Source organism: Lepus europaeus, chromosome 6 (assembly GCF_033115175.1).
Source record: "Lepus europaeus isolate LE1 chromosome 6, mLepTim1.pri, whole genome shotgun sequence".
NCBI classification, from domain to species: Eukaryota; Metazoa; Chordata; class Mammalia; order Lagomorpha; family Leporidae; genus Lepus; species Lepus europaeus.
In genome coordinates, this window is record NC_084832.1 from 120,160,915 (window position 1) to 120,176,780 (window position 15,866).

General features: G+C 42.0%; 1 protein-coding gene across 6 annotated transcripts in view; it reads left to right on the forward strand.

Annotated features, from left to right (window-relative positions):
* Positions 1 to 15,866, forward strand: part of CCDC91 (coiled-coil domain containing 91) — a 325,533-nt gene that overhangs the window by 68,891 nt on the left and 240,776 nt on the right. For 5 of the 6 annotated variants that reach the window (XM_062195016.1, XM_062195014.1, XM_062195013.1 and 2 more), the window contains exons 2-3: positions 2,903 to 2,946; positions 5,704 to 5,782. In XM_062195016.1, the coding sequence (XP_062051000.1) occupies positions 2,917 to 2,946; positions 5,704 to 5,782 (109 nt within the window). In that variant the 5' untranslated portion in view covers positions 2,903 to 2,916. Of the gene's footprint in view, positions 1 to 2,902; positions 2,947 to 5,701; positions 5,783 to 15,866 lie in introns of those variants that run through there. The other variant, XM_062195015.1, reaches the window with a different exon arrangement.

Genomic DNA, 15,866 nt, shown 5'->3' on the forward strand with positions numbered 1-15,866 from the left:
TCCCGGCCTGGTTTCTGCTCACCCCGGCCAGGAGTGAGTCTTCTGCCCTCTGCTGTGCTGGGCATTGCAGGTGGGAGCTGACTTGGGGGTTACAACCACAACATTTGCTGCCACCCATGGCTGGGCTTTTGGTAGAATCCATATTGTAAACATGGCTGATTCTTACTTTCCTCACTGGGAGTTTAAGATTTATCTTCGTGCTGTGTATTTGTTTTCAGGTTTGGCCATTTCATGTTCTCTGTAATCCCGTTTTTATAGAGAAGCAAACAATGAAAACAAATGATTGTTGTCTTAGAGGACAACTTTTGGGTAAAGACATGAGTGCAGTGTTGAGTTCTTAAGGCGCCATTTGAAATTCTGTGGGTCTGAAGCTTTCCGTGGTGCTTCCGGTCAGGTGTATCCCCTGCATATTCCCCGTTCCTTGGGGATTCTGTTCTCGTTCTGGCTGTTTCTCTGCAGATATTGTTTGTAAGTTCATGATTTTCTTACAGTCTGCTCTGTCTCTCCACACCAGTTGGTAATTTCTTTTTAGTTTTTGAGGTTTATTTATTTATTTGAAAGGCAGAGTTACAGAGAGGTGGAGACAGAGAGGCGGAGACAGAGAGAGACAGAGAGAGAGAGAGCGAGCGAGCGAGCCAGATTCATAGAGGAGCCCACACTCACACTAAGTGGTTATTTTTTAACAAATAATTTCATTTTTTGTTATTTTGTAAAGATTGATTTTCATGAACAGATGCTATGAATGTTCTTTCTTCTACTCTTTATATTCAGAAAGAAACAGAACTTGTAGCATTGAAAATCTGACTTATTTGGAGAAAGATTAGTGCTTTAAAATAATATTTCTCTAGCACTGAAGTTTAAGAAACTCAAGACCTTTGTTTTCTTAAATGTATTAATATTTCTTTGAAAATACAGCAGAGGAAGGCTGCCATCTGCTTTCTCCCGTGTAGAAGTTGCTGGGGTATGGAACACGTCGGTGGCCGCTAATAATGTTCTTTTGTTGAGCTAAATCAGTGGTTAGCAAACTGTTGGTATTTGGTTCATTTCCACAGGCAAATAAGCTGCAGTGATTGTTAGGCAGGGGTGTTTGTTTATGTTTTCACATTTTCTGGAAACTTACGAATAGTTTATTGGGAGGTGTCTTATGAAAACACATAGAAGTATTACTCTAAAAATTCCATTCTTTTGAAACCATATGACTTGAGTACAGCGTTTATAGATGCTAAAAATATTTTTAATTGTCTCTTGAGATTCATGGGATACATGTGGAAAAGACAAACTTGGTGTTTATAGTCTGACTTGGTTAGTTTTCAGTATCCATATCATTCTCCTTTCATAACTTCTTCATGAAAAATGTAATCACATACAGATTTGTGTTCACTTGCAACACAAAATTAATGTGAATTCCATTTCAGACTAACCACCATCAGAAGTTTCTGAAGTCTGGTTTGTATTTCTTAAGTGTTGCATGTGGATGCCTTGCTCAGCTTTAATTTTTGGGAGAAAGACATCTTTTAAAAAATTTTCATCAGATTGTTAAGTTGTGAGTAATGATGACAATATTTTATCGTATTCTGGCTGACTTAGTGCTCTTCCTTTTTATATCTGTCTCCATGTGTTCCTTTCAGTGTCATTACCCACTAAGTTTCTTTGAAAATAAATTTATTTAGCTTTGGAAGGCCATCTACGAGATGAGTGTTTTTCATCGTTTACTTTTCGTTGACAGTTTCTGTGTTTGCTCTTGGGAGGCGTTAGTGTTGATTTCAGGGAGAAGGCAAAGTGTAGCAATGGAGAACCACTCACAGCTGATGTCTTAGCAGATGCCTTTAGGATTGTTGTTTAACATACGATTAACTTCTCACAGCTGCGTTTTTAGAAGTGAGAGGATTGTTTTCCGTAATCAGGCCCATGTTTGTGCTGACTTTAGAAAGAGAGGAAACCAATTATTTTTGATCAGCTTAACCTTGGTGGCTGCTGATCATTGCAGGCTGAGAGCTCATCGAGTTTTCTTGTTAGTATGTACTGCCTATGACTGACTTCACCTTCTCAGACTTCCTTTTTAAAAGTTTTTTTTTTTTTCATTGCTTGTTTTTTCTTTTTCTGAAGCATAGCTGTCAATGCTTTTATCGTTTTATTTCAGTAATAATGGCTTTAGGACAAAAAAACAAAAAACAAAAACAAAAACAAAAAAACAAAGGCCACACCTCTCCTGTATACTCCATGGGTAAAGAAGAGAGGACTCTGGAGATCGGCTTGTGTTTTTCTCATCCCTGTCCTCCCATGAATACATGACTTGATTTATCTTGATCAACCTAGTAACTTGCTCCACATTTTTCCAAAAGTGCAAAGCAGTTTCAGCTAAAAATACACATATCAGAATGCTCCAGAAGTTGTGGCCACAGCTCAAAAATGCTGATCAATTTTGAAAATCTAAATCAGCCTCGGCCATGAAACCGAGGGAAGAACCTTTGTGGTGGGGGACAGATTTCCAAAAACTCACCGCAGTCCTGTTCTTAGCTGGAGTTTGTGCTGATGTTGCCAGACAACTGAGGAATAGATGCAAAAAGCAGGAAGCATTATTGAATTGAGCCCTAGCGCCAATTTGGGAAAAGCAAATTAAAATGTAAAAGAATATTTTTCCACTCCTGGCGTCTCAACATAAAATGGCAAAATACATGGTTGCTGAAAAAGTTACAGAAATTGCTAATTTTGCCAGAAAGTAAAAGCCAATTACCAACTCTTTTTGCTCTTAAAATGCATACACAGATAGCTCAAAGAAAGTTTTTTTTTTTACTTAAATGAAATAGTTGTAATGTACATGTCAAAGTGTGTACCTACATTGAAGTTGACATAGAAGGCTGTGTGGGAGGGGCTTGTTTAAACGTCTTTTGGCATTTTTCAGGTGCCACTTGAAGAATGGATGATGACGATTTCGGTGGTTTTGAGGTATGCACTACTCTTTGCATCTGTTTAAATTTTGTGGGATTGCAATAAACTCTTTCTGAAAATGTGTTATTTTGCAATGACATTCATGTTCTTTCCTTGCTCACGTTGACTGTCACCCTGAAATAATAATAATAATAAAAAAAGAAGGAATTAAGGAAAAGTTAAAAATACCCCTCTGAAAGCTAAGTGATTTACTGTGGTTGACCATTTGGTCTTGCCCATAGGAATGGTCTAGATTGCTGCTTCCACTGGTAGCACTTAATCACCTCAAGGAAGAGAGCTTTCAGAAATTGCCAGCAGATGATTTTCCTGGGATACGTGTCTATTCGGAAATACTTGGGAGATGAGGCCTGTGTATTAAGGATCCTGTCACATATTTGCATGTTTACACCTGTAATGAGTTGATTTAGTATACTGGGTACATAGCAGCATGGAAACCTAATTAGAGTGTTTGCGTTGTTAAACTATTCTCCCAGGTTTGGGTTGGAGACTTTGTAAGTGGAAATTGTTAGCAGAAGCGGCACTGTCTTTCCCTTAATCCTTTTCAATGTGTGTTCATTTTATTGAAATATTTTATAACCCAGTTATTTTTATGGAGCCAGTATAGTCTTGCAGGAAAATCTCTGGATTAGGAGTCAGGATGCCGAGGCTCAGGGCTTGGCGCTACCATTAAGTGAGCTCGCTGATTTTTTTTCTTTTTTATTTAATTTTTATGTATGACTTTCAGTGAATTTGGGTTTGGTTTAAAAAAAAAAGGAATTATAAAAATTAGGGAATGTAATTAATGATCTTAATAGGATAAATAAGATCTTAAAATATATACTCAGTGCTGTGAATTTCATGAAAGAATGGTGTGACTTGTTTTTAGGTTAGGATTGTTTAGGTTAGGATCACTTTTTTGACAGTCTTTAATAATACCTAGCAATAGGAAAGTGTTTAGAATATGAACGTACTCTGTGCTAGATCTGAAGCTTATTTAGCACATTTGCATAGTGCCTGCCTTTAAAAAATTACTGAGTTTTTTTTGGTTATTAAATCTTCCTTAAATTGCTGAAATGTGACATTTAAAATTTTTAACATTTCTTCCGTTCTTGGGAAAATATATGCTTCTGACATCATCTGGTCTGGCTTATTATTTGAGAATAGTCAGCTATTCGAAAGTTACAGTCTAGCGTCATCTCCTTCGTTTAAGCCATGCCCGACGTGTTACACAGAAAAAGGAAGTAGTGTGTGTGGTGCTCGCCAGTGACAGCTGCACCTGAGTGTCAGGCTTTGTGACTCGGCCTTTTCGTAGTCCGTGTGTGCAGTGTTCACAAACACTGTGGTGTCACTGTGCTCACGAAGTTTCTTTGCACATTCTGCTTATAGGAGTTTGGGAGGACTGTGTCCTTGGTTAGGTAAAGTGCATCTTTGTTTCAGAGTCAGTGCAGCTGCCACTGTACCCCAGGTCACTTCACACCTGTGGCATGCTGTTCTGTTTGACTTCTTAGCTAACGATGCAACACGGAATCCACATGGAAACCCTGGCTGTCATTGTCTGTCATCTTTTGACTGTGACCTGCACACTCAAGAGTTGGAAATCTCTTCCTTCTTACCTATAAACTCAGTGTTCAATAATTGTCCCCAATCAAAAGGACCTGTGACCCGAAAATGTCCACTTTAGCGATTAGTGTTGAGTGTTAGTAAATCCAGCTAGTAGGTTATTCAAGAAGATGGAAGATGAATCATGTTTCTTTAGATTATTATTAGGTCTGATACTAATGAAAAAGATTTAGTCTCTAGATCTAAAAAAATTATCTGTTTTTATTTATTTGAAAAGCAGAGAGAGAGAACAAGAGAGCTTTTCCATCTGCTAGTTCAGTCCCCAAATGCCTATGGTAGCAAGGCCTGAGTCAGGCCAAATCCAGGAGCCCAGAACTCAATGTGGGTCTCTTATATGGATGGCAGGGAGATTAACATTTGAGCCATCACCTGCTGACTCCCAGGGCCTATGTTATCAAGAAGCTGGAATTGAAAGTGGAATCCAGGGAACTTAATCCCAGGGACTCTGATATTGGATCTGGGCATTCCAATGTCATCATAACTGCTACACCATAAACCCATACCTGATATCTAGGTTTTTAAGAAAATATTTTTTCATACTTAAATGGGAATTGTTGTGGCGAATTAAGTTAGAATATTTAGTTCTAAAGTTCACATGTAGAAATGTAATTACAGGTATATAAAATAATTTACAGATTCAGATTTATGTGAATAAGGAAGGAATATAAAACATTTATGAGACAGAGTGAGTGTGTGTGCACACACAGGCACACTCCTAGCTGCTGGTTTACTTTCCAAGTTCCTGCAATGGACAGGACCAGACCAGGTTGAAGCTGGAGTTGGAAGCAATCTGAGGCTCCCACATGGGTAGCAGAAGCCCAGCTCCCTGAGCCTCCCAGGGTGTGCGTTAGCAGGAAGCTGAAGGGAGGAGCAGAGTCCACCTTAAACCCAGGACTGCACTGTGGAATATGGGAGCCCCAGCTGGCCTGTTAGTCTTGACCAAATGCCCACCTAGGAAAGAACATCTTCCCTAGGCTGGGCAGGCACACTGGGAGTGCTAGACAGTGGCGGGGGTGGTAGCAGCTGGGTGTTGAGCAGGGATCTGAGTGTGTGGTGCGCTCCGGAATGTAGGCTCCTAGCCTGGGCCACCTGATTGTTTCTGATGGCATCCCAGCTTCACAGAGCATCTAAAACAATCTCGTCTTTGTGTTCTAGGCTGCGGAGACATTTGATGATGGCCATGGCGAACCTCAGGCAACGTCCCCTGCCATCCCGTGGGCTGCCTTTCCCACAGGTATTGGGGAGCAGTAATGGGGAGTTTTCCCCTTCAACGACTTTGTCCTTTGTTTGAAAGTCTTTTTCACTTTGTCACTTGATCTTCTCTGACCTGAAAAGTTGAATGACCCAGGTTTACTCTTTAGTTTTATCTTTTAATAACAAATTATGATTTGCACAGTCCATTTTGCGAGGAGGCTTGGGAATTGACTAAGAATGATACCATAAACGCCAAATGAAATTAAAGTACCATTTATGCTTTCTAATTTATCTTAGTTTTAGGGAAGTGGGGTGAGAAATGACTGTAGAAGATTGTTCAGTTCATTAATTGAAGTCTGCTCTTTTTGTATTGTAAAAGTAATTTGTTATCTTCACCAGTATTTAGATTTACAAGTTTTTAAATACTGGAATCATGCAAAAGTATTCCACATTAAAATTAAGTAACTAAGAAATTAAATATAAATTAAGTTACATTATTTGGAACTTGATGTTCATTATTAATGTAGTTCCTATCTATAGAAGTTGGGAGCTGAAGCTGGAAGCTGTAGCAGCTTGTAACAGCTCGGCCTAGTCCTGGATTGTTAGTTGGTTCTTCAGCACATACTTACCGAGTGTTTATTATTTATTAGGCTACAGAGAACACAGGTGAGTCCTTTACTTCAGGAATAGATGGGGCAGGTGCATACACGTCTGGAGTACGGAGAGCTTTGTTACTTGGAGACAGTGGCGATTTTGTCATCTGTCCATTTGGCAAACGTTTATTTCCTGCCTGGTACGAGTCAAGTACTGTCCTTGATCTGGACTAGGAGGATTGCACATGACATCAACAGGCAGATATGGGACAGTGGGGGAAAGATTTTGAAGGGAGGAAAAAAATGTATAAACGCAAGGGAGGGATGGCCTGGGTGGAGGTGCGTGTGTGTGCATGTGTGTGTGTGTGGTTTCCTTTGCCAGCAGTGGTCCGCATTCCTGTTGTCCCTCTCTGCCACTCCTTCACCACGCTTACTTAGGTTTTTTTAATGTGTTACTGACTGCTTTACTGTTCCTTTTTCTGGGACATCTTCCCAGTAAGGCTTCTCACATCTTTACTCTTCATGTACCTGTTAGGACTTCTGTGTCCATCTGTGTTTCGGGGGATTGGGCACTGTGTGTGTCCTATGTCTGCATTGTGCATGTGTGTGTGTGTGTGTGTGTTTGAGACAGAGAGAGATGTCTTCTTTAACTGGTTTACTCCCTAAATTCTAGCAATAGCATAAACGGTGCCAGACCAAAGTTAGGAGCTCAGGACTCAAACTCGATCTCCCACAAGAATGGCAGGGAGCCAAGTATTTGCGCTTTCATCTGCTACCTCCAAGGGTGCACATTAGCAAGAACTCAGAGACAGAGCTCAGACTCAAACCAGGCCTTCCAGTATGGGACACAGGCATCCCAGTTGGCTTCTTCACCATTGTGTCACAATCTCCCCGCCCCCACTTCTGTATCTTCCAAGCCCTCAATACACACCAGGAGAATGAATAATTAAGGAAAAAATAAATGGAAGTGAATCAGTAACTAGATGAATGGATTAGCATGGCAGAGGGAACAGACAGGGAGAGTGGGAATAGTAAGTGACGTTTGTCTTCTCCTAATGGCTTAGGAGGTTTAGTGGCTGTCACGTGCTTGTTTGTTTTAAGGTGGACAGTTTGACCACTGCTTCCTCTTGCATGGATGACGACAGTGATAGTTCAAGAAGAGTTTTGGGGGGCCGGCACTGTGGCACAGTGGGTTAACGCCCTGGCCTGAAGCACCGGCATCCCAAATGGGCACCGGTTCTAGTGCTGGCTGCTGCTCTTCCAACCCAGCTCTATGCTATGGCCTGGGAAAGCAGTAGAAGATGGCCCAAGTGCTTGGGCCACTGCACCCACGTGGGAGACCTGGAAGAAGCGCCTGGCTTCGGATTGGCGCAGTTCTGGCTGTTGTGGCTATCTGGGGAGTGAACCATCGGATGGAAGACCTCTCTCTCTCTGCCTCTCCTCTCTCTGTGTGTAACTCTGACTTTAAAATAAATAAATATTTAAAGGTTTATTTATTTGAAAGGCAGAATTAGAGGGAGGGAGAGACAGATCGGCCATCTATTGCTTCATTCCTCAAATGGCTGCTTTCTCAATAGATCAGTTGCTTTTAAAAAAGTACTGATATGAGAGGATATGAGTGAAAGAGGAGTCAGCATTGATTGGTGAGGTGTCACACCCTGGTTCAGAAAGACTGGAAGTTGCTTTGGGACAGCAGGGGACTGTAGTGAACTTATTTTAGCCACGTGTTTTTAAGGTAGCTGGAATTCAGCAGAGCAGCCCGGGCTGCAGTCCCTGGTTTGGGAGCATTCCTGTTGGTAATGGCAGCTGCAGTAGTAGTTGGTCACCAGGAGAAGTATTGTGTGGACAGCAAATTGACTTCCATGTCCACAGTGAGGGCTCAGGAGGAATCTGGATACAAGTCTGCGAGGCAAGGGGCAGAGGGCTTGGTTCTGCAATGCTGGAATGAGAAGCAGAAAATTTCCAAGATGCTGCGGTCACTGGTGTCCGAGCCATAGGGAGGTCATTGAGATCGGAGGCTGGGGAAAAATCCCCAGATGGTCAGCAGTGGCTTTTGAGGAATGGTTTCAGTAGATTGGAAGTGGAAGCCAACTTTGTGTGCAAGCAGGAACCAAATCCATCTAATAAATCGTGGCAGTGCGCTGAAGACTTAGCTATTGTGGGCAGATTATCTAATTCCTCTTGTCCAGGAGTGAGCAATGTGTGTGACATCTGCGCATGTCTGGGTACTTGAAGGTCATATCCTCCAAGCATGGCCAAATCAGAATGAGAGCATAAACTTTCTCGTGTACACACACACATACACATACACACACACTCACACTCACACTCTCTCACACTCTTACTCCCTCCCTCCCTCCTCCTCCTACCAGCATTCGCTTAATTGAACCAGATCAGAAGTGCTCCCTCTGGACTGAGGATCCTTGTCATGTGTTAAACGGCATACCTCCCTCTGGCTGTTCAGGTTTGGTAGCTGGACGTTGTTGAGCTGAGAGTGATGGAACAATCCAGTGAGCAAAACAATTTCATCATCTCCACACTCCAGACCACTGGAGGCAGGAACTTTGAACAGGTCTACGGCAGATCCTTTTCAGTGTAAGACTATTTTCTCCTTTGATTTTTTTTTTTCCCCTCCACCTCTAGCTCACTGGTCTCTAATGTATATGGACAGTCATTTTTTTAGAGATGAGTTGTATCCAAGTTTCACCACAGCTTAAAACCCGAGGCAGTATTTCAGAAACGGTTGAGGTTTTTAAAGTGTTTCGGGGAGAACATAGCCACCTTCATCGTTGGGGTGAGAACGGAGATCTTGTGAAGACGGTGTTCGGCTGGAGTGCTCAGTGGTCACACAGCTTCCGCACTGGGGCTGGGATGGAGGATGTTTTCGTACTGGCCTGGGATGCCTCGTGTGTCTCTCAAAGTGCTTGTTTGTAGCCTGTGGTTCTGCCCGGGCATCTCACTGTACGTTGGCATCATTTACATGGTGAGCCCCTTGAAGATCCTGGCTTGGAAGCTCTGCTGCTGCTGTGGAGATGAGCGAATTGCCAGTCAGAGTAAGTGAGCTGTGCAGGTTGGCTCCTCACTCAGACGGTGCCCTGTCTGCCATATCCCATCAGGGTGTGGCATCCAACCTGCAGGATGTGTCTGGACATCTCCATGATCGTGGGAATTAGAGAATGGCAGTAAGTCTCCTCTGCTACTGCTTCAACCCACCGTAAGCGTGGAAGTAACTGCTCTCTGACGAAGAGAGCAGGGCTGTGCAAGAGAAGAATTGTTGAGATTCATGTGTTTTCCCCCCTTATATCGTGGCCTACTCTGTCACGGTGCTGTCCATGGCTGTTCTGTTGGAAGCCCGGGAGCCAAGCTGTGTAGTGTGTTGGAACATGTTTGTTCCCATGCTTTTTGCCATTGTTCCTGGGGGCTGGGCCTTAGCCCACCGCCCACCTGTTTCCTTGGGTCTTATTTCCAAAGGTGCAGAGCTGGAGCTGAGTTTGTTATGTGTCTGATTAACCCCTGCTGTTTCATTTTGGCCCCACTTGGCTTGTGATCATTTGTTTTTTTAAAAAAAAGCTGGGGCAAAAGACGTGTAACAAAACCTTACCATCTTGACATTTTCCAGTGTGTAATTCAGTGTTGCCTGAGTGTCTTAGGAAACGGAAGCTCTATACCCATCCACAGCAGCCCTCCATTTTATCTTCCCCATGGTCCGCAGCCACCATCTGGTAAATTTCTGTCTCGAGGACTTTCTGTCTCCAAGATGCCTTACCTAAGTAGACTCCGAGGGTGTCTGTGTTTCTGTGAGTAGCTTATTTCTTTTAGGATCATGTTCTCAGCGTTCGTCCTCGTTGTGTGTGTCAGGTTTTCCTTCCTTGTTAAACCGTACTGATAGCCCACCAGCTCATCGACCCCATTTTGTTAGCCCTTCACCTGTTGGGAGCCACTTGAGTTGCCTCCCTCTCAGGCTGCTGTGAACACAAGTATCTGTGTTGTCTTGGTAGCCCTCAGTGGCCAGCAGGCCTCTTGGCGTATCTGCTCCTGTCCTGCTCTATGCCGGCAGGGAACAGTAGACTGGGTGGGCTGAATTTTAATTCCCTGTGTTCTGGGTCTAGATGCAATAAAGGTGATATCCAGTTGTTTTTACCTCCCCTTTTCCTCTTATTTTTCTAAATATTTTTCCAAAAGAAAAATTCCAAATGTTACATAACACATACTTAAAGGAAGTCTTTGAGTTGGCTACTGATAGCAGTGTATTATTTAGAAAAAAATTTAAAAATATTTGGTCAAAAAATTTTTAAATGATCTTAGAGTTAATCACAAATATTTTTAAGACTGGCAGTGTTCTACTTTTTGGATACTAAGCAGTGACTTGTCAAAATTGAACATCTGTCTTCCCATACACACATGGATATGTGTGCTTATAAATATAAGTGTGTCACAAATGATCAGAATACAGGTGTACACATGCATGTGTAGAAATAGTGGTATAGACAGATTCCGATGGCTTCCCTTTCCTTCAGAGCAAGTCCTGTCTTTGCCGTATGTGGATAGAGGCACTGCTGACCCTGCACGTTCTAAGCAGTGTTAGTTTTAGTTTGGCATCAGTATACTTCGTGGGGTATGCTTTCTAATTACGGCAACCCAGTGCTTCAGATTCTGTGGAATTTGTTGAAATTAATGCTTTGGGCTTGTTCTTTCACTCATCGACTGGCTTATCTTACGTTAGAAATTGCGCTGTGTGTGGGGCACCAGGTATACTGTATATCAGACACAAAGGGCTTTGGGCACTATTCCATTTTCAGTGTTACTACATGAGAGTAGTTATCTCGGAAGACAGAGTTTTGGCCGAGTCGGACTGTTAATGTGGGCAAACACTTGGCTCAGTAACTTCAGCATCAAATGTTAGATAGCAGTTGCATGAGAAGAATATTAGGCCGGAGAGTGTTGTCATCTTGCCATTGTGTACGATGTGGGTGGTGCCGTTTTGCAGGCACATGACTGTTCCCGTTTTACTTTTAGCTGGATAAATATAAATTGTCTAGAAGGCGAGGTGGGAGGCCAAACCTTGAATACTGTCCTTTCCAATATGTTTCTGAGTTCCTTGTAGTAGTACACAGACCGCATTAGAATGCATTGACCATCAAAGGGGAAAACAAGTGGTCCAGATAGATACTTTAATCCAAATTAGCTCCTTCAAAACAGCTTATAGAGAGGGCAAACTAAACAGTCACAAGCCTCCCCTTTAGAAGGAATAATGGGAATTGGACCAGCAGATGTTGAACCGAGTAACTTAGATGTGGTTCACTTTGCATCTGGAGCTATTTGCATACAAAGCCAACAGGAAAGTTCAAACATTTTTCTCAAGACATTGGCAGAGAGAAACCTGGAAGACAGATGCCTTTTTGATTTCATGGTTCAGTTTTTCCATTCTCCATTCTCCTGGCCAGGAAAACCTAGGACAACAAATCGGTCATTTTATTCATATCCCGTTACTCTCCTTTGCTAACCCTGTTTTTCCAGTAGAATCTGTGTTACACATCTCTGAGAGCTCACAACCTGAGTCCACACATTTTTGTTTGAGGAAAAATGGTTGCAATACCTTTCTCCAGATTAATCTCTCATTTGCACCTAGTCATAATAAACAACAGCCAAGTTCATTTGGTTATTCGAAGTGGATCTTGAAGGTGATTTATTACACGTTCACATACTTGTTCTAAAACGTACTGTGGGTAATGGTGAAAACCTGTCCATCCCCTCTGCTTTGTAACTGTAGTGACTTTTTTTGCTAAGACACAACTTAGAGTCCCATTGTAGTACAATAACATTATGGTGTATTTACATAGATAAGTTGAATGCAAGATTGCCATATAGCTTTCTTTTATTGTTGCTTATATTTTCTCAGTATCTCCTATGATACTAATTTACCTTCTTTTACTCTGGAGTCAGTTTTTGTTTTTTTTTAAATAGATTCAAGATGGTGAGTTTTAGAAAACTGAGTTATTGCTGTTCATTTAAATATTAGTATTTGTGTGGGTTTTCAGGAACTGCTGGTAGTTCCTATCTTAATTATAATAGGGAATATAACAGGGGTATTTGGTATATGTTCAAGATGAGTTTATAGAGTAGTTTATAAGTCAGAATCCCTGACTGGAGTGCAGGGTTCTTCCACTAACTGTATAACTTCTTTGGAACTCCATGAGCTAATCTGTCCTTTGGGGGACTATATAATATCTAGGTATTCTTCTAGACTTTGAGTTCTGAGTTTTTTTTATTATCATTATTTGTGGGTACAGTGTCTGTAACATGAGTAGCTTCTACCAGGTGAATGACAGTGCTTGGATTTAAATGCACAGTGGAGCCAACACAGTGCCAACTTGATCAATTACATGTTCTTTAAAAAACATAGCTGTAAATGGGGAAAGCAAGTGCCAATGTAAAGTATTACAGTACTTAAGAGAACCTGGTCCTTTTCTGGATATTTTCATCACCAGTTACTGTCCATTGATTTTTTTCTCAGTTTTTTTTTTTTTTTTTTAATGGGGCCATCCTTTTCTGTTCTGATTTGGAAATTACTTTTTAAAAACACTAGTGTGCTTTTCAGGACATTTGAAAAGGCATTTGAAGAAAAACAGCTTGAACATAGAGTGTAGTATTTAGTGTTTTAGTGTTATTTAGTGTATTTAGTGTCATATTACTAAAAATGAAAGCAATGCTTTTTTTAAAACAATCTGTATGTTATATTCTGGCTCTTATCATTATAATTCTAAATTACCCAAAAAAAAGTCTGGGGTAGTAACAGTAGGACTCACTGTCCAGTGTTCTCATACCAGGACATACATTCCTATTAAGTGATCCTTCTGTATTACCTTCTTTTGAACTCAGAAAAATGCATTTTTTATTGTTTGTGCCAGACAAGCAGGTACATACACGGATTTAGTTCAGGGGATGAAAAAAAAAATAGAGAAATAATACAGAAGATACATAGTGAAATTGTCCCCCTCCCTGTGCCATCATCCCCCTCTTCTTTACAAAACTCCTTTCAGTTTCCCTTTCACCGTCTAGAGTGTGTAACAAGAGATGTTGTTCTTTTCATGCAGATGGCAGTGTATTGCATACACACCCTAAGTTCCTTTGCTTTTAAAAGTTTTCAGCTAATGAATTTGAAATGCACACACACACACACACGCACACAGATTCAGATTGTTTTTCATCTGCCGGTTCATTCTACAAATCTCTGCATCATCCAGGAATGAGCCAGGCCAAAACCAGGAGCCAGGGTCTCCATTTGGGTCTCCCCTGTGGGTGGCAGGAACCCAGCTGCTTGAGCCGGCTTCTGCCGCCTCCCAAAACACACGCTGGCAGAGAGGTGGAACTCTGTCCTCGGCACTCTGGTAATGGGCTGTGGGCACCTAACAGCAGTGGGTTAGCCCACTGTACCGCAGTGCCCACCTTGCCTTTGTTCCCGAAGTGACACGGAGGACTCTCTGCAAAAAGACTTAGATTTTGCAGATTAATTTTAGTGGTTGCGTGATACTCTTTTTCATATTTTTGGTATGTGTTTTCAGCAAAGTTTTTTAAGGAGGATAATTTATATTGTTTCTGTGACTCAATGGAAAGGTTAGTTAAAATGAACTAAAAGTTACAAATTTACTAATACAGGCATGTAGCAAAATGTGTTTTCTAATTCTGAATAATGTCAGATTTCATGTTGGAGGTCACACTGGAGAAAGCGTTGGTCACACTGAAAGTAAGGTTGTCTTTGGCTAGCCATGGGCAAAGTAGTAGTAGCTTGTAGTTTGAAATGATCTTCAGTTCAGATGTTATTATGTGCTTTATTGTGTAAAATAATACTCATTGCAACACCGTGTGTTAGAAGCTCAAACTGGGAATAACCCAAGTGTCCCTCAGAGAGTGGAAAGTTTCCTCTTAGGTTGTGTTTGTGGAAGAAAGCACTGTACTCCGGGAAGACGACCCAGCCAGAACTGCACATGATACCATGGATGGCTCCTCTCCTCACTGCTCAGTTGCCAGTCTCAGCAGCTAGGCTGCTCTCTAGCACCAGGTCCTGGTGCTGGCATCCATGAGCCCTGGCCTGCCAGCCACCCCCTGGGGATCTGGAACTTGTTCTCCACTAGGAGCAGGACTGCATTATTTTGGCCAGAGCCAGACCCAGGACTGGTTCTGAGCCAGCCCCATGTCTGCATGTGCCAAGGGGAGAAGTCATTGTCCTGTTCACTCAGAGAGGATGACATGGGGCAGGAAGGGGGAGCAGTGTTGGAGTCCTGGATCTGCAGGTGAAGAGTGCAGTGGGAGACTCTGAGAGCATGCAGTCGGAGACCAAGGCCAGACCTGAGGCAGCCAGAGCAGCCCCGGGAATCCCTGCTCCCCCTTTGCCCCTGAGACTCTGCTGTTGGAGTCCAGGCTCTGACTGTGGCAGGAGGAAGTCAGTCCCTCTGCTGTAGGGATTCTCCAGTGGCCAGATGGAGAGTGGAGGGACCCGCAGAGCTGGAGCCTTGGCTGCTGGGCCCTGCTAACTCCTGGCTGCTCATCTGTGCACCCGGGCTCCCGGTGAGCACTGCGGTGGCCAAGACGGGTGTTTAAATCCATGCGTATGTTGTACTTGCCCCAGAAGGGGGTCATGCAGACATTTCCCCCTGCTTTTTAAAGGTTGAGTACTTGGTCTCCAATAAGATGTTAAGTAAAAATAGCATGTATAATTCATGGTGTCATTTTTTTTTCTTCTGGATTCCTGGTGCTTCACGTTTTGGGTTCCATGATTGAGATTCTGGAATCTTGTGATCCTTTTCTGTTCCTGTTCCTTGCACCTCCCATCCATCTGGAAGTTCGTCAGGTTCTGAGTCAACTCACGTGTGGAGGGTCTCTGCTCTGCTCTCCTCTGTCTTCCCCTGGTTACTCCCTAGTCGGGGCTACCATGGCTTCCTTTGTGGATGACAACAGCCACTTTTCCCAGCATGCTTCCTGATACTTCTGCCCTGTTTGTCTGGGTGCAGTACCCACAGGGCTGGCACACACTGAGTGCTTGGCAAATGGTGGCTGGCTGTGGCATTTGATTGTAAAATTTAGAAGTGTTTGATTTTTTTTTTTGTTATTATAGACTTCTCAATATCAAATTGTGAAACCTGTTATTTGGAGGTTCTAATTTTGACCTATTGATAGGATATTCCTATGTGTATTTCATTATAATCTTCTTTGCATACTAAAGGTTTTGTACCCATTACTAGTATGTTCTCTTGAATAAATCATATAAACTAACTGTAGGTATAAAATGGTTCATAATTTGATCATTGCTGTTTTGCCTAATGAGAGTCTTTTTAATCCCACTTGTGATTTTTATATTAATTTACATGATTACATTGCACTGGTTTGTAGCTAGTATGTATTAACAGATTTCTTTATTAAGGTATTGTGAGGTAAAAATGTAACCATTTTAGTAATTTCATGGTGAAAATTTCTTTTTTAAAAATTGAAATTGAAAATCTTGGAGGTTTTTCTCCATTTTTTTTGTAATGAATG